This window comes from Eutrigla gurnardus (genome assembly GCF_963514095.1).
Source record: "Eutrigla gurnardus genome assembly, chromosome: 1".
NCBI classification, from domain to species: domain Eukaryota; kingdom Metazoa; phylum Chordata; class Actinopteri; order Perciformes; family Triglidae; genus Eutrigla; species Eutrigla gurnardus.
This window is the reverse complement of record NC_139915.1, coordinates 18,503,310-18,528,228: the sequence shown is the minus strand read 5'-3', so window position 1 is coordinate 18,528,228 and position 24,919 is coordinate 18,503,310. Positions and strand designations below refer to the sequence as shown.

At 43.5% G+C, this 24,919-nt stretch overlaps 1 protein-coding gene across 1 annotated transcript in view; it reads right to left on the bottom strand.

Moving 5' to 3' along the window:
- Positions 1-2,766: 2,766 nt before the first annotated feature.
- The window catches only part of bnc1 (basonuclin zinc finger protein 1), a 203,913-nt gene continuing 181,760 nt past the window's right edge, over positions 2,767-24,919 (bottom strand). The window contains exons 3-6 of the mRNA XM_084006690.1: positions 18,680-18,782; positions 17,440-17,675; positions 10,257-12,349; positions 2,767-5,195 (exon numbers count right to left, since the gene is read on the bottom strand). Of these exons, the coding sequence (XP_083862816.1) occupies positions 4,409-5,195; positions 10,257-12,349; positions 17,440-17,675; positions 18,680-18,782 (3,219 nt within the window). The 3' untranslated portion in view covers positions 2,767-4,408. The remainder of the gene's footprint in view (positions 5,196-10,256; positions 12,350-17,439; positions 17,676-18,679; positions 18,783-24,919) is intronic.

Below are 24,919 nucleotides of genomic sequence, written 5' to 3'. Positions count from 1 at the left end.
AAGTAAGATAGTTCACACTAAAGTGACTCAACGACAAACTGAGTCTTTCTTGATGTGGAAATGTATCTTTTAAATTAACAAACATCATGGGCCCTAGTTTCGTGGCGCAGCGCAGGGCGGCGCAGGGTGGCGGAGCCGGCGTAATGCAAGTTTCGACGCGCGCAGCCTTGCGCAAGGTCAGTTTGGCAGTTTGGTGGATCGCCTGCGCCAAGATGGGTGTGGTGGCGCAGCAGGGGGAGGCGTCACAGATTCAGCTTGGCGTAGCGGAAGTTTCGTGGCAAAAAGCCTCGCCGAGACTGCGCTGAAAGCTCGCCAGCTCCAACCTGGTCTACTCTTGGCGCAAGGCGTAAATAAAGTCCATTCATTCAATGCGAATCACAGCTGGCGGAGTGGAAGTTTGGCTGACGGCGCGCAGTGCGCACACGTCACCGAGACCTCACAGGCAGGTTTCCACAGTTCCAGGCACATTTAAATGCAATAAATAATCACAACAAACACTATTTAATGCAACTAATTGAATCAACATGTGAATTTATATCTATTGTCCCGTCACATCTGACGTCAGATCAAAGGCGTATGGCACGCGTAACGGAAACTCAGCCTCTCGGACCAAAACATCTCCCTCTCTCTCTCCTGTTTTTTATAATATGGGCATTGTTATTATTATGATACGCACGCACAGCGTGTGATGCGCGTGGTGGGAGCGGCGGCGCTGCTTCTGTCATCGGGTTGTCACGGAACTTGCACTGAACCTCCCCTAACGCATTAAAGGTGAGGAGAGGAGCTCATTTGATTGGTGAAGATCTGAATCGGCTGTATTAATCCCAGACCACGCCTCGTCTCCTCCTCGTCTCCCACTCACGCCTTCTTCTCCTCCCTCTTTCCCACTTGCGCGGGTGGGAGTGACGCGAGGTGTGCCTGCGCGAGCCTGCGCGGTGCACGAAACTTGCAAAGTCCAGGCGGACACACCCCGTCGGCGTGGCGCAGGTGCGCTGAGAGCTGACTGCGCCTGGTCTACGAAACTAGGGCCCCATATGTTTAATTCATTTAACAATTCAAACGGGATTAAAAAAAAAAATCTCTCTCCCCAGTGACTACCATACATATTTTTTCTGAAATAAGGGAACACAGGAAGGAGAGAGGCCATGGGACCTTATGTAGAAAACAATATGTACCGTAGTCATTAGTGAGAGAGAATTTCTGTTGTATTCCATGAATTCCACATCTGATGTTTGTCAATGTAAAAGATAATTCTTCAAGTCCAGAAAGTCTCAGAGTGTCTCAGGTTTGTCGTCATATCATTTAGTTTAGTGTGAACCATCAGTGAACTACATCTCTGGTCTCACATAACGTACGTCACCAACACGGATGTTAGCTTGTCTTGCTAGCTAGCTAGCTAACTAAGCTACGTTCCATCACTAATGTAACGTGAGCTTAGCTGATGTGTTTTTAGCAGCCGGGAAGAGCAAGAAGGAGCAAGACCTGTTGTTAGTGTGAGTAACATTACAGCCTGGTCCTCACTGATGGTGTGCCATCCTTATAATTAGTCTTATACAACAGTTAGACAACAAAGTAGGACAGTATGGATGCCATTGACCGTTCATATTTTTTCCGAAATAAGGTCCACCAGAAGGGGCTTCATTTTCTCTTGAATCTGATCAAATACAATTTTGAATTTGTGAATTTGTCCCGTTGTGTTTTTAATACCTTAAATGAGGAAAAATAAGACATGTAGCTCCATTAATACCAAGACAATGACACATGACTGAGCATTCTCCAAACAATCTGAACCAGACTAGACTGATTTTCTCATGAATTTTTACTTACTTACTCCTGCCAACACTTGCTCCGTAACCAGCTTTCATAGGGATTTACCTCGAGAGGCCTGTCGTTTTTTTTATTTTTATTTTTTATGTCGTTGGTCAGAGTTGTGAGAAACATTAATCAAATCTGGTTAACCTTCGTGGCATGGTATCTGTACAAATATAACCCAAACTATCTAACATCACAAGAGAAAATATGCTGTTGTGTAATTTGGCTGAATTCATTGAAAAATTGAGATTTTTCTTTTGGTTTACATATATATTGGTTGCCTTGTTAAGAGGACTATGTTCATGTATGTTATGTTCCCAGCAGCCTCTTGCTTTATGTGTCTGCTAGAGGCTCATCAGTGCTGCTCCGCCTAACGTTGAGTATTACGGGTCCTCCAGGGAGTCAGCCTGGATCAGATGATAGTGCCGCAAAGATGAGCCAGGCGACAGTCCCCTATCATACAAACTGCCCTTTCTTGACTGTTTATTCATCCTTTATTTAGTTTCATTTATTTATCTCTCTACTTCTATTAACATGGATCATATCATACCGGTATATACACACACATAAGTATCCATTGTTATCATTTTTATTTTTTCCATTTTTAAATTATTATTGTTATTATCATCATTATTTAATCAGATATATATTATTAATCACTACTACAACTACTACTATTATTATTATTATTATTATTATTATAAATATTGTTATTATTATCATTACTACTATTGTTAATATGACTATTATTTCATATACTCTATTTATTGATCTGATTATTTATTGTCATTATTATTAAGAATGGTTTTGCTGTTATTATCATAATCATTGGTAATAAATAATTAAAAAAGAAAGAAAGATACATTTCATTCAGAATAGTAATAATTAATGAGTGTGAATATTTGTTTCCTGGGTAGAATATTGAATGGAATGAGGCTTGCAAACATATGGCTTTTTATTTAATTGGAATGGATATTGTAACATTAAATCAAAGGAAAGCATGAACACTTATCAACATATGTAAAGTTTTTGTTCTTTTTTTTAACAAATCAAAACAACAAACAAATGGATCTAAAAATCTGGCCCACTGCACATTTAAATACAGAATAAAAACAATATGCAGAATGCAGAGCAAAACCAGAACAGTAGAGCACGGTGAAAATATCAGACATGTACAACACAATGTTCTTGTTCGTTCATTTCTGGACAAAATAAAAGCAAAAATATGTAATTTTATTCGTGAAATTAGCCTAGTTTATAGAGAATATTTTTTTGGTTTCTTTCAGATAACAAATTACTCTATTCACAGAATATACAGTTCAATAAACATTTTGTTTACCAGTTATTTTTTAGGGTGTGCTCACATGTGGGGCCATTATTGTAAACTGCATTAAAAGAAAAAAAGAAGAGAAAAAAAAGCATTATTATTATTAGAATTTCTCAGTGTTTGACTCATTCACAGTACATGCCTCTAGCCTCCAGACCCAGCGTATCTTCCTGCTGTTCGTCCAGTCAGTCAGGACACTGCAAGCAACCACAGATACAAATCAAAAGCATTTATCAGTTCTGGTCCTGTGAGCAGATTTCTTGAAAAAAAAAAAAAAAACGCCAAGATATTCAAGATATTTTTCCCAACCTGATCACTTAAAAGCTGTTCCTTTTTTGTTTTGGTGAATATTATTTTATTTTATAACAGAGCCCACCCGTGAATACTGCTGTTAATCCCACGAGAGAAGACCAGGCGGGTCCTTTTAATACTGCATACCCCTCACACACTATGAAGGGTTTTCTATACACACATGTAGACTGAACAAATCTTTGGTCAACATTAGCAGTATTCAACAACCAGAACAGTAAAGACAGGTCATATATAACACCATACGATAACTTATTGGTCAAGCTCACAACACTATAGCTTTTCAACAAAGACTATTTTTCAAAAACCACCATCCAAATGAATGAGGACACGTGTAGAGGTTACTTCACCACTGCTTTTGAGCAATACAGTATGCACAGCTTGACAGGGAAGATGTGAACATCTGACAACAAAAACACCAGAAAAAAAGAGCTCACATGATACAGTTTCATGACTCAACTCTCACCTGGACAACACATGGACAAATTCAGTTCATACAAATTAATCTTTTGAAGGTCTAAACTGGGCTGTAAGGCAAACCAATGCAAGGAAATCAGTACTGCATTACAACAAAAGACTGCGACTTGTTAAGTTCGCATTTCTCAATGTTGAAAATGAATTAACTGAGGACAAGTCTATGTTTTAGTTATTCTTTACATAGTAATGTGTAAAGAGACGTGTGTGTAAAGCCTTAGCAATTTTTGCTGTCCAGAACGAGCACATTGTATTTGCCACTACAAACAAACTCCTTATTGTACTTTCTTTTATTCTCTCCTTTTCCCCAAAAATATGACAACAGGATGGACATGGTACGGAATTTAAAAGTGCTAATTGGTGAGCCTTCTTTAGGTGCCCAAAACACAACAACAACAACAGCAACAACAACAGCAACAACAACAACATTAACAAAAAGACAATTAGAACCAAGGAAATCAGTCATGTTGGCATATTCTCAAAGCCCTACTCCTGGTCCATCGTGGCCCCTGAGCTAACAGCAAGGTTCCTGTGAAGGTTCGGGTTTTGGCTGTGCCTGTTTCTGCTCCGCACAGAGGAGAAGGATGTATCACAGCCGGGGACTTTACACTTGTGAAGCAGTCGCAGATGAACAGTCTTGTAATGGGCTCTGAACGTGCCCTTGTTGCTGTAGACCTTTTGGCAGACGTGGCAGGTTATTGGAGACCCACCCCCACCTCCCTGAATCCCACCTTGTCCTCCCCCAATGCAGCCCGGGGTCCTCTCTCCTCCGAGCACCAACTCCTCGCTCCCAGGCCTCCCCACACCGATCCCATCGCAGCTTTCATCACTGTCCATGTGGAGGGCCTCCTCATCCTCTTCAACTCCTTCCTCACTGCCGGCACCATCTGAATCCCAGGAAGACCGAGCGTTGCTGCCACAAGGCGGGGCAGAGGAGGAGGTGCTGAGGTCCAGGATTGCCCCATCCTCTCCATTTCCACCACCTTCTCCACCTCCTAATCCCTCCATTTCTGCTAAGGGAGATGCCTCAGCACTGTTTGGTGCAGTAGACACTTTGCTCATTGGGAAGACCAGGCCCATGCGATTGTGTCCTCGGAAGATGACGGAGGTCTGGCTGGTTGGGTCTCGATGGGGTAGATCTCGGTCTTGGTAGTAGTCAAGGCCTAGTGAGTCTCTGTCTCTACAGTGGGATGAGGGCAAGAACAGGCTGTTGGCTGGACTGAATGAGTCTTTGGTCAGCAGCTTGTGATGCAGGTTCAAATTTGCGCTGTGTCTGTAGATGAAAAAATAATTGAAAAAAATTAGGGTTGACTCCAAATAGTCGACTATTCTGACTCAACTGCCAATCCAAGAGTCAAATTGTCACAGTGGCAGAAAATCTGGCAAAGAAACATAGTATTGTTAATTCACAACAGCATGGCATGTTTTAATCACAGAACAGGATTACGTTCATTCATCAGACCAATCACATAAAAAGTAGCACTATGAGCACAAGATATATTATGAATTTATGAACAATTCCCGAAAATAAGCTGGTAGAAACAGCTGTTAGCAGCTGTGTAACAGCTGGTTGCTGCTTGCCTCTGTCTCTCCCGTTGACTGAGCCTTCAATGTTGATTCCCTTCTATCTGTGCTTTGCTCCAATGGGAACAATAGAATGAAGTAATAGAATGAAGTATCTAATTTCTATTTATAACGACAAAGAGCAAGCAAGATCCAAGCAAGATCCAAAACTGTCTCTTTATCGATCTATGCTTTGTATCTGTACCATGGACATTATTCTGAGACAACAGCTAAGCGATGAGTAACATGTCTTGTGGCCAATTTTGTTACTTTTACTATTTTTCTATAGATACATAAAGCTTAAACCATAAAATCTATACAAGAATTGGACTTAGTCATCATGACATCACCAGGGGCCCGTTTCACAAAGCAGGTTCAACAAACTCTGAACCTAACCCTGAACTCTGAGTTGAACAACTCTGAGATGGGCAACTCTGAGTTTTCGGTTTCAGAACAGCGGTTTTGAATTAGTTCAGTCAACTCTGAGTATGTAAACTCTGAGTTACGCGCGTGCCTGCCAACTCTACAAAGCCATCATCAATGGAGCTCCGATACTACGATTCACCATGGCAACGGGGAGAGCGTCATTAGATATTACTGAGTGTTTATGTAGAAAATGAGCTCATCCTGAGAAAGCGGAGCAACGTAACTGCAGCAAAGTAGCGATAGTTGGCGTGGCAGACATTTACTGCCCGATCTAATGTGTATAACTGAATGAAACAGTCTATTGATCTAAAGGTAATAACTCTTTATTTTCAAACTTACAGAGCGACACTGTGGTGTAATGGTTAGCAACGCTGCCTATGGTGCAGGCAACAAGGGTTCAACTCCCGTAGTTCACATAGTAGTGCACTGAATTAATTATCATTTTCATTGGGTGTAATCCCCCCAGGCACAGAAAGAAAGTGGCGTCAGTTGAAAATTAAGCATAAGAATATTGCGCAAATACGTTGACTAAGGCATATGATTTTAATCATATTTCACATATTAAACAGTAAATATAAGCAGGTATTTCAACACAGGAATGTACTTAAACATTTCATAAATCTCCCGTTCGCAAAAACACTACCTCCGCAAAGAATCTGGTTGCGGATTATGTCCGCGATATGAAATGTTGAAAATGTTGGAGAATATTGTTTAGATAATATCTAATGTGATTGGAAGGAAAGGTAATCAAAATTGTCTCCCAACGCAAAGCTGCTAGAATCACTTTTATTTCCATATCGATTAGGTTGACGATGAAAGGACGGCAAATTTTTTTGGTTCAGATTCCGGAAAAAGGCGGAGACATGTAGGGAGAAACTCAGGGTTTGTTGAAGCAAACCTGCTAGCGAGCAGGTTAGGTTCACGGATTATGTTACCCGGGTAACTGACTCATTTATGCTGAACTGGCTTTGTGAAACCGAAAAACCAGTTTCCCTCATCTCAGGGTTAACTAACTCAAGGTTTTTACTAAACCTGCTTTGTGAAACGGACCCCAGTTGGTTTGTGGACTATTGTTTTGAAGCCTCGAGTTTGGCAATTTTCCATCGCCATCTTGTATTTTGGCAGTTGCCATTTTAGATTTTTGCAAGCAGTGACGGAAGTGACCTTGGACTGTGGAGGAGTGAGGGGTGGATCTGATGAATACAAGTGGCAGAGCAGCACCCTTTCTGGATCTGGATCCATCTGGATTCTGGTGTGAAGCTGCTAACAAAGTTAGCATCATAATTCAAGGTCTTCTAAAAGTCATCTTAATAGCTAACTGCATTAGTAGTGACCTGTCAATCACCAGGTAGCCCCGCCCCTAAAGCATCCCCTACTTTCTGGTCTGTTTGACTCTAAATGGACGATAATGTACTAAATGAACATCATGCTGGATTGAAGAAGACTTGAAACATGTTTACAATGTTTACTGAGATAATAAATTAAGAGAGAAGAGAAGAAGTCATTCTTTCATAGACATTTATACAATCAGAGAAGAGACACCCCGTGATGGCCAGCAGAGTGCAAGTTTATGACACTTTAGCATTGGCTTCACTTTTCCGGTTGCCGTCTGTCTTAAACAGAGGGGGACCAATGATTGAGGGAAAACAACATGATTCACTGATCAGTGTTGTTGTTTTGACAACAACTTCAGACTGTGAAAGATGGAATGACACACCTTATGAACTTTTTGAATCAACTCTCTGAAGATGCTAATAATTTACTGTAGCTCCGTAGGATTATTAGTGCTCATTTTGGTGAACTGGACTTTTTTTTTTTACATGAGGCTCATTCTGGAGAAAGAGGCCGATTTTGCATCAAATGTCTGCATATTACTTAATCACATTATGTGCAAATTACTTGGGATGGCAGTTTGGTGTGAATTTCACCAAATGTGTGCTTTAGGAATTACAGGGTTTCTATTTCTGCAGCCTAGGAGGCCTTTTCACATCGCTGACAAAAAGGAAAAAAGAAAAGGAAAATGCGGAATCTTCGCTGGTGATTTTTGACATTCAAACCTTTCACACCAGAGCTAACACCCATATTCACATTCCGTGCATTTCACCAAAATGTACAGTTTTGCATTGTAACACAATAATCGATTCATAATTTGTTTTTACTTTTACACAGTCAACTCTACACGCGGCAAGCTTGCAAACACTACACTGTGAAACATTTATTATTGTGTGGAAAGCCTCATAGAGATAGATGGGCTCAAATTTTTAAATTGCCGTGTGATTTTTTCACACTACTTATTCACGTTTGGTGTGTAAAGACTTTGGGCCCTAGTTTCGTAGACCAGGCGCAGTCAGCTTTCAGCGCACCTGCGCCGCGCCGACGGGGTGTGTCCGCCAGGACTTTGCAAGTTTCGTGCACCGCGCAGGCTCGCGCAGGCACACCTCCCGTCTCGCCCACCGGCGCAAGTGGGAAAGAGGGAGGAGAAGAAGGCGTGAGTGGGAGAGGAGGAGGAGACGAGGCGTGGACTGGGATTAATACAGCCGATTCAGATCTTCACCAATCAAATGAGCTCCTCTCCTCACCTTTAATGCGTTAGGGGAGGTTCAGTGCAAGTTCCGTCACTTGACAAGCCGATGACAGAAGCAGCGCCGCCGCTCCCACCACGCGCATCACGCGCTGTGCGCGCGTATCATAATAATAACAGTGCCCATATTATAAAAAACAGGAGAGAGAGAGGGAGATGTTTTGGTCCGAGAGGCTGAGTTTCCGTTACGCGTGCCATCCGCCTTTGATCTGAGGTCAGATGTAACGGGACAATCTATATAGATATAAATTCACGTGTTGATTCAATCAGTTGCATTAAATAGTGTTTGTTGTGATTATTTATTGCATTTAAATGTGCCTGGAACTGTGGAAACCTGCCTGTGAGGTCTCGGTGATGTGTGCGCACTGCGTGCAGTCAGCCAAACTTCCACTCCGCCAGCTGTGATTCGCATTGAATGAATGGACTTTATTTACGCCTTGCGCCGAAAGTAGACCAGGTTGGAGCTGGCGAGCTTTCAGCGCAGTCTCGGCAAGGCTTTTTGCCATGAAACTTCCGCTACGCCAAGCTGAATCTGTGACGCCTCCCCCTGCTGCGCCGCCACACCCATCTTGGCGCAGGCGATCCACCAAACTGCCAAACTGACGGTGCGCAAGGCTGCGCGGGTCGAAACTTGCATTGCGCCGGCTCCGCCACCCTGCGCCGCCCTGCGCTGCGCCACGAAACTAGGGCCCTTTAAGTGCACAAAGGGAAGTGTTCACACAAGTGAGGGCTGCACATACTGTCCATGTGTACGTGTTGGCTACATGCAGACAACTCGACAGAGTCTCCGTGCAACCTGTGTGGACAGTTGCCAATTTCCCCAGAACAGATTCTTGCAGCTGCATGAATGAAGGAAGTGTAATTTGAGTTTGAGGGCCCACGAGTCGCTGATTCAATCCTAACCAAACTAAAGAAGCAGATTTCGTACGTTCTCCCTGCCAGCATATTGACATATTTCCGTGGCATACGTTCGATCACACTGAGACTTGTTGCGACAGGCACAGCTTCTTCAAAAATGTTGATTGGCAAAGTGCATAGGGCAAAACAGTTCATCAGATATGGATTCAAGCAAATGTGGAGCTCTTGCTGTTGCTCTGCGGTTGGGTGAAGTTTTGGGTTCAAAACTTTTCCTGACAAAATATATAGTACCTCTTGATTAAATACCAGTAATATCAACCTTCCATTGTCCGTTCCTACCACATCTACCAGCATCAAAGCAGGAAGGTAGTGGTAAAGTAGTAAAGCACTCCTCTTGCTCAATTTGATCGACTGCCTTGGCCAAGGCAAGGCAAGGCAATTTTATTTGTATAGCACCTTTCAACAACAAATCAAAAGTGCTTTACATAAAAAATTAAAAGCATTAGAGAAAAAGCATTAAAACAAGCCAATAAAATAAAATACAAAATTTGAAAATTTGAAAAATCAAGTGTTACATTGATTCCAAGCCTGATGCTGAAAAGTTGAGAATAAACGTTTCTGTGCATCTAAAAACGGAGAAAAACATGATGGCGGCTGAAGAGAGAAGCTCATGCTAGGTGTGACGTAACATAGGAAAACAATAGTTTTGTGGTTGATGCATTTCTAGAGATGTCTCTTGTCTGGTCCCCGCTGATCTGACGCTACATGACTGATACACAAGGTGTCTGCTCAGGGGAACCATGAGAACAATACGAACCCTACACTTAGTAAAATGTACACGCAAGCATCTGTCAGCAATCCTGATAACCCACACTGTAACAATGACAACATATGGCTGCATCTCACCTGTCTCGGCTCCGGCGGGAGGGGAAGGTGGCATTGCAGCCGTCCACTGTGCACATATGCATCTCCTTAAGATGGACATTTTGGTAGTGCATCTTGACACTGTAGGGGTTCTTAAAGGTCTTACTGCAGATCTCACAGTGGTGTGGCAGGTCAGCGTTGGGGTCTAGATGAGACAAACCTAAGTCACCATAGTCGTCTGCACAGCCGTCCAATCCCTCCCTCTCACGGTCTATAAGCTGAAGAGCACCTCCATTAGTCAGCTTGTGTTCACCCTCATCCCACCTGAGCTCTGACATCTTGTCAGCTGTATGCAGCGAGTTTGCATTCTCCCTGTGCTCCCTTTCTTCATTACCGTTGGGTTCCTGACAGAGTAAGCTGTTGCCACAGTGATTCTCCATTGGTCTGTCTTCGAAGGGGGAGGAATCAGAGGTCATGACCCCTGTTTCAGCTTGCCGTGCCCTTTCATCTTTGTCCTCTCTCGTTGCCATTTCTCTATCTAAAGTTTGCTCCAACATGGCACGCTCCATTTCCTTCTCTTGGCCAAAGTAAGCTCCTTTGGCCTCCCTCTCGTCCCCAGCTTGTCTTACACACATATCCCCTTCTACTTGGATTCTGTCACACTCCTCCTTGTCTCGGCCCCGTAAGGGAGTCTCGTCCTCAGAGCTGATCCCTTTATCCATCTGCTCATGTTGCTCCACCACCTCCTTCTCTATTTTTATTGGCATGCTTGACTTTCGGGACTTTTTCTTTGGTATCGGTTCTGTCATGCAGGGTTCAGGTGCTGTGATGGGTTTGATTGGTACAGAGGAGGATAACAGAGGAAGGGAGGGTAGTGTTCCTGGGGTGTTGGCAAGCTCTGCCGGGGTTACCAGGCTGCGGTAGAAAGGTAGAACTGGCTGTACTGTTTTTAGATTTGGGAAGAGGATGCCACTCTGGCCCATGCTGGGGAACGAGCTACTGTGGACTTTAGAGCCAGTGTCCACATGGCTCACCATGTAGCTGGGCACTGACTTGTGGCTTTCTGCAGAGCAGACAGGGAAAGGGGTTCCATATTCTGGCCTCTTCTCCTCTGGAGAGCCCTCATCACCAGACAAACTGCCCCGGATGTCTTTGTCCCGGTTGTTACGATTCATAGGCATGTGTAGCCGTGGATTTGGGTTGGCACTATGGCGATTGCGACTGCGCAGTGAACTGAACACCATGTTGCAGCCCTCGATGGTACACTTGTGCTTAATCTTCAGGTGCACTGCATTGTAGTGGATTTTCAGTGTGCCTTTGTCGTAGAAGGTCTTCTCGCAGGCGCTGCAATAGACGCGACCTTTCTTCAGAGAGCAACCTCCCCCACTACCTCCTGAGACCCCTCCACAACCGCTCCCATTCCTCTCCAGGGAGCGCAGCTTGCCCTCAGGTGACATCTGTGTTATGTCAGAGCTCATGGAGGGTGTGCACGGTGTGGAGGGTCCATCCGAGTAGTTGTCACTTGCAGAGAAATCCTCTGCCTCGATCTTTGTGGTGGTGGAGAGGCTGTCCATTGGCCTGTCTCCACTTTGGTCCAGATCAGCTGTGAATGAGACAGAGCTGGAACCTAGCAGGCTGCTCTCTGGAGGGTGTGAAAGAGGGAGGGGGTTGTCCCTCCCTAGAACATCCCGACTTTGATCATCTCGTCTCTGACTTTGCTGCTCCATTGACCCACGGCATGGCTGCTGGTGCTGCTGGTGCTGCTGGTGCTGCGTCGCCCCCAGTGGCGAGCTCAGAAATGGTGCCGGAACAGAGCCTAACAGTTGAAAGGGCAGCATGAAGGCCATGCTGTTGACAAAGTTCTCAAAGTGATGCATGCTGTTGTTGCTCAGCTTATCGACTTTGGTTGTAGAGAGGTTGGCAGCAGTGTGCGGGGTGTTTCGCTCAATGAAAGTGCGGATATCAGAGTTGGTGCGGGTGCTGGGAACCAGCACCGCCTGGCCCTCCTTGTCCTGCAGAGCCATCAGCTCCACTATGGACTTGGTCTCGCCAAAACGCAGGAACTGCTGCAGTGTGGCAATTTCCTCTTCGAACGTCATGATGGCCCACCGGTCCAGCACCTTCCCGGCTACATCCTGCGGAGAGGGCAGGAGGAACAGGAAGAGCAAAGGGAAAGGGGAGGGGGCACGGGAAAGGAAAATATCGAAAAAAGGAGGGGAGGTGAAAAAATGATAAAGGAGAGAGAGAAACAGAGAGAGAGAGTGACGGAGAGAGAGACAGAAAGAGAGAGAGAATTTCATCATTAGCATTATAAGTCTGTTAGGTTGCTCATACATATTCACAGAGTGGGTTAGATGACACACCCTATAAAGTAGACTGGCAGGGCAGCTAAATAAAGGAATCACAAGGAGTGTTAATACAAACGGGCAGTGCAGAACCCTGAGAACCCTCATTACACAGACACACAGTGTTTCATCTTGCAGGTCATTTCACTTCATTTATATCATGGATTTACTCCCTCTGCATCAGACAGAGAACACACTCACATCCTGGTGAGGACGTGCATCAAAGCATACTAGCAGACACATACTCGTGTACTCACTCCCAAAGCCATGTTAAAATAAATATGCGCACAAACATACCACACACACACACATATGTAGACGCACAAGTAAGGGATCGGTGATCAGAGGGCGGCTTACATTGATCAATTGGGTCCTCTCTCCCTGAGCTCAGCAGTAATCACATGTGAGTTTGGGTATCTTTGAATGTGAGGAGCGGCTCTGTGCCGTAACTGTGATTAATATTTCATCATAGAGCATTCATTGGGCGCCTGTCGAGGATTCTGACTCTACGTTCACCATTAGATGAGCTAACATGAATTAAACGGAGCCCGAATTGAATACTTGATGATGTACTAATCGAAGTGAGAGCTCGGGCTGACATAGTGCCTGCAGCTCAGGCCTTGGCCAGCTTGGCTCCAGCTTGAGAGGAAATCTGGAGCAAAAGACATAATATTTACAAATCTAGCAGACACAGTTTGGAGACCTCCCTGAGCTGGTGGTACCACGGCAACAAGCAAGCGGCATCAGCAGTGTATCATGAGAGTTCATGGCATTCGTCGCTACATCACATCCCTACTCTCTGCTGTCTTCAGCCATGCTGTCCTCCCTCCTCCACCCTCATCCTCCTCAGAAATTCCCTCTGTCTGTCTCTTCATAGACTCTCACTCACTCAGTGTGAGCTTTAGGGCTTGCCTTCAGGCTGTTTTACAGGTTTTTTCTACCCTGAAACTAATTACACTACCTACTATGTTGAAATTGTTTTCATAATTAAAGGAATAGTTTAACATGTTGGGAAATAGTTTGTCTTCCTTCTGAGATTCAGATTAGATGATTGATATTAAGATGTATATCTTCTTCCATCGTATGTGTTAAAGTGTAAGTTTGGCGGAAATTGAAAATAAAGCTATTTTCTGAATGAAAATATATCAACTAAGCCGTGGAGGAAGTAATTTTCGCTCATCACGCAGTTCAGAGCTAGCACGGGCGGAAGCTAGAGTCCAAAATCGCAAACAGTGGGTTAGCATGGGGCCAACAGCCACACGCTTTCAAAATCGCATTTTTAAACCACTAACATTGCTCAAAACAGCGCCAAACCTCGTCAGCAGCTTGCTCTGGGTGTCTACACATAAAACGAAGCACCAACAACTCAGTTCATGAACCCGAAGTTTATAACAGAAGACAGTTAAGAACACTCACCAATTCTACCCCTGCCAGCTCCTCGCGAAGGATAGTCCGTAAGTGTCGATTACCGAACGCAGCTCTCGTGTTCCCGTGTGAGATCTCGCGTGACATGTATGTGCTTCAGATAAGGCTGCTGTCTTGAACTGATTGGAAGTGTATACAAACTATCCCGACGTTTTTACCCACCGTTATTAACTTATATTTGGCCAAACTGCCACTAATTTAAAAGTATACTCGTTTTATTCTGGGCGAAATCTTCAGTGGTCTCCCTCGTTTTGCATTGCGTTCGGTAATCGACACTTACGGACTATCCTTCGCGAGGAGCTGGCAGGGGTAGAATTGGTGAGTGTTCTTAACTGTCTTCTGTTATAAACTTCGGGTTCATGATCTGAGTTGTTGGTGCTTCGTTTTATGTGTAGACACCCAGATTAAGCTGCTGACGAGGTTTGGCGCTGTTTTGAGCAATGTTAGTGGTTTAAAAATGCGATTTTGAAAGCGTGTGGCTGTTGGCCCCATGCTAACCCACTGTTTGCGATTTTGGACTCTAGCTCCCGCCCGTGCTAGCTCTGAAATGCGTGATGAGCGAAAATTACTTCCTCCACGGCTTAGTTGATATATTTTCATTCAGAAAATAGCTTTATTTTCAATTTCCGCCAAACTTACACTTTAAGTACAGAGCTTTGTTCAGAATGTGTTAAACTAGTTAAACAAAACTCCAGGCTTAACATTAAACATTAAGCCTGGAGGGCGGAGGACACCCCACCAGCACCGCTAAAGCTCTTGTACATGCTGTATATGAAACCTGAGCACATAAAGAGGAAAAACAACGTCTTTGTGGCGTGTCTGGCTGTAACACCCATTGACAGGTATGGCAGGCCAGCACAATTGCAATAGCACAACTGACAATTAGACTTCAGAATGCTGTGCACATTCTGTACATGATCACTTTTGAGTTGTTCATGCATGCTGTTTCCTCCGTCTCCTAGCCTTTATGGTAAGCTAGGCTGACCACGTCCTGACCACTGACCATAGATCATATACATCATATAGATCATGTACGTTCCTCAGTTCAGACATCACGGTTCGGTACGAGTTCAGGGCAATGGAGGGGACAGAAAAAAAAAAATGCAGAAGGCAATTCTTTTTTATTGTGCATGTCTCAGGTTGTACCACCTAGTGTCATACAGTCTCTCTCCTGAGCTAGTTGCAACAGCCTGAACTGCGTAATCTAAGATGTAAACAGTAGCCGGGAGGCGGAGCTCTGAATCCACTGAAAAAGACTCGAAGAGCACAAAGACTCGCTGTAGTCCATATTCCAGGCCCTTATGTGGCGCTGTTTCATCTACAAAAATACACCAAAAATGCAGAAGAAGAGACGGAGCTTGACCGGATGTTTGCTGTTGCTATGGCAACACTTGAAAGCTACGGCTACTATCCACTCGACTACCCGATCAATAAATATCCATAAGATGACAATTTGGCCCGTATAAAAAAAACCCAATAAGCATCAAAAGCCGTCACCCTGGGGACCTTAACGAGGCGTTGTCACACGTTGTGATGGATTAATTAGAAAAATGTATGCATTGGTTGTTTGTTAGCATCGTAAAAAAGTAGCAATTCTGCAACTTTTTTCCCGGAATATTGCCCCCCTCTCTCGACTCCTGTTTTTTCATACAGTGGCCCTAATACGCCGTCGTACAGAGGAGCAGAATATCTGCTGCAGCACGTTCACGAGCACGTAGGCCGTTGTTGTTGTTACGAGACATCGCGGGGGAAGAAGTCAGGCTCGAGGGTCGAGGAGCGGGGCGATGACATCAGCGTATGCGTTTTTGCCGTCTACATGAAAATGAACACGAAACGGAGGGGTGCCGTTTTTTCCTTTTTCACCGTGGGACCTGGTTTCAAAAAAGTGCGTTTTCAGGCCCTGAAAATGCTGGATCCATATGGACGGCCGGCTGAAACGCACAAGACTTGTGCGTTTACCCACAAAAAAAGTTTCCGTGTGGACAGCCTCTAACAGTAGTTCCGTAATTAATTCGCGTGCCAGTTTTATCTATTTTTATACTGTGTATTCTCCGTGTAAATCCACGCACCGAACCGTGACCCCCATACCGTTTCGGTTCAATACAAATACATGTATCATTACACCCCTAAGCCACGCCCTGAAGCATACCCTGCTTTTTGGTCTATTTGACTTTAAATGGACCATTCCATCCCATGGAATCATACTTCAGTTTGATTCATTTGTTAATGAAAGGGGGTCATATCAATTTCACAACAAAATAATGCATTTTCACCAGACATCAGAGCAGAGTGCTGCTGGATTTCAAAGTAATTGAGAAAGCTGATCTATGGGCAGAAAGTGTTCTGGGATTCTGCACCTGAGTTTGGATCTGAGTTTGGATTGTGAAAATGGAACGTGAGAGTATATAGAGTCAAATTTTCAGTGATACATTCAATTTCAAAGATGCTATACAGATTCAGTTCTTCAATACAATCATTCAAGTTGACAAATTCATATTCAAATATAAATTATTCAGATCCACTTTCTAGTGACACAAATTTCTGCCCATACTGATCTCTCCTGGCGATGCCAACACATTCAGAATGCATTGCAGTTGAGTGGCGTTTTCACTATTTTTGACAAATAAACCTCTACATGCTGTTTTTACTCGCTGTATGATGCTAGCAACCCACAGCAGTGGCTCTCAACTGCAAGACCCAGGGCATGATGGGAAACACCTATTTTTGTAGAAACTCTTGCTTTTCTGTGTAGTTGTATTATTTAACCCTAGCTATTTGGCTCATGGTGTGCAGACCTAACAAAGCATGACTTTTTACTGATCACCATCATTATGGAGTTATTTCAGCATCCTTTTCATCTGGATATTAATATTAAATCACAGCTAAATAGTTTTTTCTGGGTTCCTCCAGCTGTGGTAAACCAGCTGACATGTGTCTTGCTGCCATGTGTGTTCTCACTGAGCACATCTGGATGATGTCATGAACTCAGACAGGAGGGCGTCTGGTTTCCTGGTGGATCTTGGACTTCAACATGTACAAAATGGTTTTAGCCATATTGAATGAAATCTTTCTACATCGAGATATACCTGCCGGCCCCCTCCTCTCTGGCAGGTCTTGCATGAGTGACGTGAATAAACACAACCAATAATTGTGCGACGAGACACAACTGAGCCAGTGGTCAAACTCGCCAAATAACGCAAAGCTAAAATTTGCCCTGCAAGTACCTTGACCTATACAGGATCTTTAGGGAGAATGTAAGTGTATGGCACTTCCACATTGGCTTCACTTTTTAGAACCAGGTTGGTACCTGCTCCTGATTCTGTACTTAACACCAGACCCAAGATTGATATGGTTCTTTCTAAATAGGCATATTCTCCCCATTTTTTTTGAAATTCAGAAACCCACACTGGGTATAATATGAAAGTAGTCTCACACAGTCTTCCCCCACTGCCCACCTGGAGAACGTATCCACGAATGTAGTCCTGCAGAGTCCAGTCAAGTGCGTTGAGGATCTGGATGACCTCCTCCTGCTTGAGGACAGAGAAAAGGCGGTCCAGGAGGATCTTGAGGCGGATGGGAATGGCCTGTGTGCCATAGAGCATCAGGCTGCAGATGTCGAACACCACGTTAGAGTGCACTATCTCCACTTGGCTGCTCTGGTACATGTGGTGGACCTTCAATTTACTCAGGGCTGGAAAACACAGATCAGATTTGAGCAGATTAGCTTTTATGAAACTATGTGATCCCTGGAATGTATCAAATATATATAACATGTATAAATGTAAACAGGAACAAAAGTATTCATACAAAGTGTATTATGGGACATGTATAACAAATATAATTGGTTAGAAATGGGAATTATACAAATAAATAATCAATAAATGACAATATTAGAATACTGTTTGGGAAATAAATAAGAAAAGATAAAATAATTATAAGATGCCAATGGGGCTGCACGGTGGTGTAGTGGGTAGCACTGTGGCCTCACAATTCAGAGGTACTCATTAGGAGGATGGCCAGAGAACACAACGTCGTCATGGTTCTATTGAATGTTTCTACTGATCCGGTTTAATGAACTACTTATTTTTGAAGGGTAGGTTGAAAGACTTGAAATCTCACAATGTAAGAAATGTTCTGTAGATTTACAAGATGTTCTCTCTACCATTCACACACACACACACACACACACACACACACACACACACACACACACACACACACACACACACACACACACACACACACTTCTGTCAAAAAATAAATTACACAAAAACATAAGTGACACTCTCAAACTTCTTCCTGGCATATCTGGCAACGTTAACGGTTCACACAGTTTAAGAAAATCTAATTTTTTAGGTATTTTTTACCACACAAGTGTAAGGAAGCTTTCTCCAAATCCAAAAATGAAATTAAAGATTCTGTGAGAGATGGCCGCTGCCTCATGGCGACTTGAGCGTTTGCTGAGCTTCTTGCTCCCACAATTCAATGTGTAATTAAAAATACGGCTAAAACCCCTGTGAAAAATAAATGCAGAAAATTCCTTCATAATAAAACGGTGCATTGGCCCAGATTTGACTTTTGTTAGAGTGCAGAGACAGAAACTGAGTCGTTTGTGAGAAATATGTATTTTTGCTCAAAATAAAAACACATAACATTATTGAAAAAAAGACCTTTGGTTTACAGTACAACTCTTACCATGTGCTACCCAGCCATGCTTGCAGTTATCACACTGCCTCCTCTTCAGCTTCCCAGGCTTGAAGCTGTCACAGTTACAGTTCACCAAAGTGCAGCAGATAGTCTGTCAACACAAATTAAAAAACATCACCCTAAATGTTACAACACAATTACATAATTACATATACATTCTTGTTCCAACCATTTTGGCTGAATCATTGAATCATTGAAACCCAAGATGCACATTTTAATTTCATATTATGAACATTTCATTTCAATTCATTTCAGCTAATTTCAATATTTCTTGCATTATGTTCACCAAATTCAGCCAGACATATTTTAAATTGTTGTAAACTTGAGTAGAATCTAAGCTGGAGAGCCTTTTTTAAGGTTGACGTTCGATTTCTAAATTCCTCACATCAAAGATTTGACAGACATTATTGATGTTATGCCACTTTTACATGTTCTATCATGCCAAAGATATTACACTTCCAAGTGGTCGCATTTGTAGATATCGGGGCATAATACCGTCTCATCCTTCTGTGACTGTTCAGGCGAGGTAGTGTCAGGAGTGTGTGTGTGTGTGTGTGCTGTAGCTCTGCTTATCTCACACAGCTCCATGAAAAATGTACAACCGTCAAGTTGCCTGCGGAAACCGAAAGAAAGAGCATATTTGCCTCGAGTAATTTTGTTCTCCCATAGGTATCACTCCTTGCCTGGTTTGCCCTGTGAGAGTACAGGTGTGTGTGCGTGTATGTGTGTGTGTGTCTCAGTGATGCTGCAGGGCAGGTCCTATCTATAGTCGGCCTAACGAAAGGTCTCAGATACACCTGGAACCACCAAAGCCATTTTAATCAATCAAGGCACACACATAAAGAACTACACACACACACACACACAGAGAGAGAGAGAGAGAGAGAGAGAGAGAGAGAGAGGTCAGAGGAGCCTGTCCATTAGCTCGTCTGCTAATGGGTTTCATCATTTCAGGACAAACGTGCAGAAAAGCAGAGTAAGTGGACAGAGACTCAAAGTGAGGAGTGAATGGCAGTAATGAGTCAAGTTTTCTGGGTAGCTGCTGACTTGGCAATGGCGATGACTCCAGCACACTGATACACTAAGAATGCCCCCCCCCCCCCCCCCCCCCTCTGCCATGGACAAAAAAAATAATTTACACACCAGGAACTGAGGGGAAAGCATCATCAGATTTATGATCAAAGGCAGTGTTGTTAGTGCTACATACTGAAAACCTCGGAGTGGCTGCACTACTCCACCTCTCCCCCTCTGCATCTATAATGCATGATCAGTGAGGTTTTAGTATACATGAGCAGCATGCTTAGCTCCTCACTCCCTCTCCATGAGCGCACAAGGAAGAAAAGTGTGGGTGGGTGGATGGGTGCGGGACCTCCTCCTCCTCCTCCTCATTTAGTCAGCCGCTTGGCTCTGTGCTTCAGGCTGGGCTTGTCCTTGAGATCTGGGATCATGTTATTTCACCTTACAATAACCCCTCATCATTAGGACGGATAAAGTGACCCGAGATGAAGGCGGCGTCAGCTACCTGGCCTTGAAACAGCGTGGCAGCTCCGGCCTTCAGTCCCATGACATCCGCTTTGCCGTTCCCTCTATCACCCTCTCCGTCGGGTTTTATCTCCGGCTGGCTAACTCAGCTTCCTCTGGACAGTGGCAAGGTGTGAAAACCCCCTTTGCTCATCTCTCAGTGACATAATCCCATTATTACAGAGCACCAAGAACCAACACGGCCCAATTAGGCTAATCCCACCCCAGTGTGGGTGCACACACACACCTCCTGCTGCTCCCCCTAATATACATCTCAATCAGGTGCCCCCTGCTTGCTCACCAGCCTGAAACACACACACACACACACATTCCAATGCACAGTGTGCTCCAGGTCATTTATCTTAATTATCATTTCAGGGTTTTCTGAAGAGAAGGAGAAGAAGAAGAAGAAGAAGAAGAAGAAGAAGAAGAAGAAGAAGAAGAAGAAGAACACGGAAGTAGAAGAAGCAGGGCGTGCCAAGGATCTCTCTCTCTCTCTCTCTCTCTCTCTCTCTCTCTCTCTCTCTCTCTCTCTCTCTCTCTCTCTCTCTCTCTCCTCTGTTGTCACAACAAAGACGTGGCTGTTGGCATGCATCACTGAAGTCGATGACAAGAGACTAATTGCACAAAATGATGCGGCTGGGTCAGTAAAGGCACCACGGTGTTGTTTCTTTATATCAGTGATGTATAACCACCACCTCCAACACACATCCTCTTATCAGCATTTCATACATACATGTGGTTAAATGATGACAGTTAGGTAAGTCAGAGGTTCTTCAACTAAAACATCCAAAACATGTTTTGGAGGGTAATGCAAAACAAAATAGAAATGCTATGTGAAAAATGCATCCAAACCTAATCATGTCACATTAAACTGTGAAACTCCAGGAGAGTTAGTGCAGCCTGTATTGAGCCTGACAGGCAAAACCAAGGATGAAGAAAGTCCACCTCTTCACTGCTGCTTGTATAGTTTATTCCAGAAATAGTTAATTCATATCAAGGTTTTTATTACCTCACAGCTTCAATGACCTTTTGAAAAATAATACTTCAATAAAAAAAGTCCAATTCAAGGTTGGACTACACTTTTTTCCAGTGTGTACAGGTATATTTAGTTTGTGTGATGACAACTAACTAACTAACTAACTTCACCTGCTAATAACGACGGTGAGAATGAGCCCATTGATTCCTATATCTATTTGAAATAAGAACATGTGTGAGAATGTGATAGAAGACTGGTCTCCTTGTCACTACTTTCTTTCTTATAATTCAAAGCATCGTCTCCCTCCTCGTCTGTGTCTTGATTCTGGCCACAGCCGCTCGGCCTCTGTACACCCAGAGGTCAGACCCAGAGGTCAGGCTGTACAGGACGGAGAGATGGAGGCCACGATGGGAGGGCAAAGAGAGAGGAGGCAAGGTGAAGAAAGGAGGTGAAGAGGGCCCCCGCTGTGTGTCTATGTGTGTACTTCCATGTAAACACATACAATTAAGCAGCCATGTTTGTACAGGGTTTGTTTCAGGTCAAAGAAAACCTGTACACATTATTCCCATAGAGCAAGTTTGACTTGTGTAATGATTGACACATTAGAATTGATTAGATTGATTAGATTAATAATTCAATTCCTGGGTTTCATGAAATGATGAAATGTCACTCCACTGAAATTTTAGTTTAGTTAAAGCATCATCTAAGCATCTTAACCAATGGCAAGGAGTATTTTTTGGAATTCGCTGCTCATCCATTGGCAGTTTTACCTGTATTTATTGTCCTTCTGTGAAGACCCGCCCTACCCCGCCTCTGATTGGCTCATTGCCTCCATGATTACAAGAGAAACATTTTTTTTTTTTTATATGTGCTTGGCACGTTGCCTATATGAATGGAATAAAATGACACAATTGTTGGTCGCATAATATAACTGAATGTTCACCTTAATTGTGACACACTGATAAACAAAAATATATATATATATACTATATACTGTATATAGAATATATAGTATATAGTATATACTATATACTGTATATAGAAATACATAGAAAAACTACAGTGTGCATCCTAAGACAGAAACAAAACAACAACAAAAGACATGTTCTGTCTGGTCGCAGTACAACATCATCTTCATTCCACCGCTGACATCCTTCTCACACACACACACACACACACACACACACACACACACACACACACACACACACACACACCAAAGAAATAAAATGAATTAGTCCTCTCGGGCTCTTAAAATCAAATCCTCTCCGTCCTGCAGAGCCCCAGCGCTTTAGAGCTCAGCAGCAGCAGCAAACAGCTGCTTGGACTGAGACGTTTCAGGGACGGACGGAGACCAGTTGGCTAACGTGAGGGAAAACTAATCAATTAGTAGCAGCCCGATACTAACTGACACTCAGCGGGGGAAACAAGCACTGCTGGTGCCAAAGAGTGAATAACCACAGGACAATCAGCAGCTTGGAGGAGCGGATCACATTTTACTATCAGACATTAATCACTTAGCGCCACAAATATGGCACAAGGGGAATAAAGGAAGTGAGAGTTTTCACGATGGGAAACACATTTGGCACATTTCATTAATTTAAGGTTCACTTTATGTATGAATTAAACACATTTTCTTGAAAACTTTCTGCAGAACCCTGACGGACTGGGAGAAAAATGATCGAATGCTTCATAAATCACTTGTATGGACATTTTTGGATTTCCCAGTTAAATCTTGAAAATCTGTGGGCTTTGTTTGTTGTTTTGTTCTCCTCCCAACTTGGCAAAAAGTGTTCTAAGGGCTAACAATATATTGATAACGAATTATGAAATTATTTTTTTACCATGAATAAAGCAATTAGTGCCAATGTGTGTGCTCATGAGGTCAAACTCTCAGTGAAGTGAGGGGTAAAAGAAAAAGTCAAACATTAACTGATGTGAGAATTTGTTGATTTCCTGTTCTACTTTATTATTAAGTTGGCATTTTGAGATTTTGTTTGTTGGTCAAACAAACATAAGCAATCACAAAAACTCTCTGCTGTCTGTGTCTCTGTCGTCCTGAGCTGATTTCTCTATTTCCTGGCTTGTTCTAATGACACATGGAGTTACCTTAGAAACAAACACCATCAGTCCATAACACAATAATCACAAAATTACCGCATTGACACTTGATTTAATTTTGTATAAAGGGAATGGCATAATATGTAGTTAGATAACTTGAGAGCCAAACGTACTGATTTTAGAATGATTTGGAAAAACTACATTTACATTTATTTAACACGCTTCAGTTTTTTAAATTAAATAGCCACTAAAAAACAAACAAAGTGCGGCAAGCTGAACAATCTCTCTCTTACACACACACACACACACACACACACACACACACACACACACACACACAGACAGGAAATAAATATCTTATCCCTGCCAGAACCCAGAGAACACTGAGGAATTTCGTGGGAGGCCGGTGTTCCTGGTACCACTCACATATCCTGCAAATAATGCCTACTTCCACCAAAAAACCTCCTCAGCACCAAAACTTGTGGCTGCAGTAACGACACCTGGCCATACCACCACCGATCGCTGTGTGTGTGTGCTTCTTAAAGAACACAGTCTCGTGAATAAATCAAGGCAGACTGAATTGTGTATGTGACAGCAAGGTAGTAAAATGTTAATTGACGACAAGTGTTAAAGCGAGGTTAGGAGACGCGCCGTGATCCCCCGCTCATGATTTAATGTCACCCCACCAAGTAAGAGGAAGCACTTAAACACACAGGAGCACAGTTTTAAAAATCATCACATTTGACTCTTTTTTTTAGCACACAAAGCCAACCACAATGTGCTCCATTTAAAGCCGCGTCAGTAGCTTTTTAAAAAGAAATAAAATCACGTTTCCCTTCAACGCCGCATTGGACGTGAAATAAGAAGACAAAGCCAGGGAAAGCCTGAGCACGTACAAGTAGTGACAGGCTGTGTTTGAGCCTATTAAAAGTCCATACAGCCCAAAGACAGCGTGAACAACTCATTATTTCATCCGCCAGTCAATCACAAGGAAGCACACACACACGCACGCACACAAACACTACATGTTTCAACACTAAAGCAGACAAAAAAGGAAGCAAATCTTTACCTGAATATCCATGAGAAAAAAGTTTCTTTAAAAGAAGAAAAAAAAAGAGAATTAAAAGAGCTTGTGGTGCAGGACGAGGGGGAGGAGGGCGGAGGCGAGCCAAAGTTTGCTTCTTGGTGTGTGTGTGTGGATCCCCGTTAGGAACTCGGAGGGAGTGTTTGGCTCGGAGAAGGAGTAAATGAGGGGAACATGTTAGTACACTGAGTCTGAGAGAGTTTGGCTCCCAGCTACGCTCTGATTAATATCAGATCTCCCCTCTCTCCTCGCTGCCTCTTGACAATCTTGTCACATCTGGCTGACAAATCCTCACAAGCCTTTTGGTGGCGGCGCAGAACCGGCGCAAGGGGTGGCTGCTGTGTGTGTGTGTGTGTGAGGAGTTTGGGGGTGTTGAGGGGGTAGCTTGGGACCGGGAGGGGCGGATCACTGCTCGAGGAGACACTGAAGGGGGTAAAAGGCTGACCCCCCCTTACCACGCCTCTTATCCTCTTGCGGATGCACCATCATGAACCTAATGAAGCTGACGAGGCTGGAAGACTACAGTTGCCGCTGCCGACACACTCACACACACACACACACACACACACACACATAAACACAC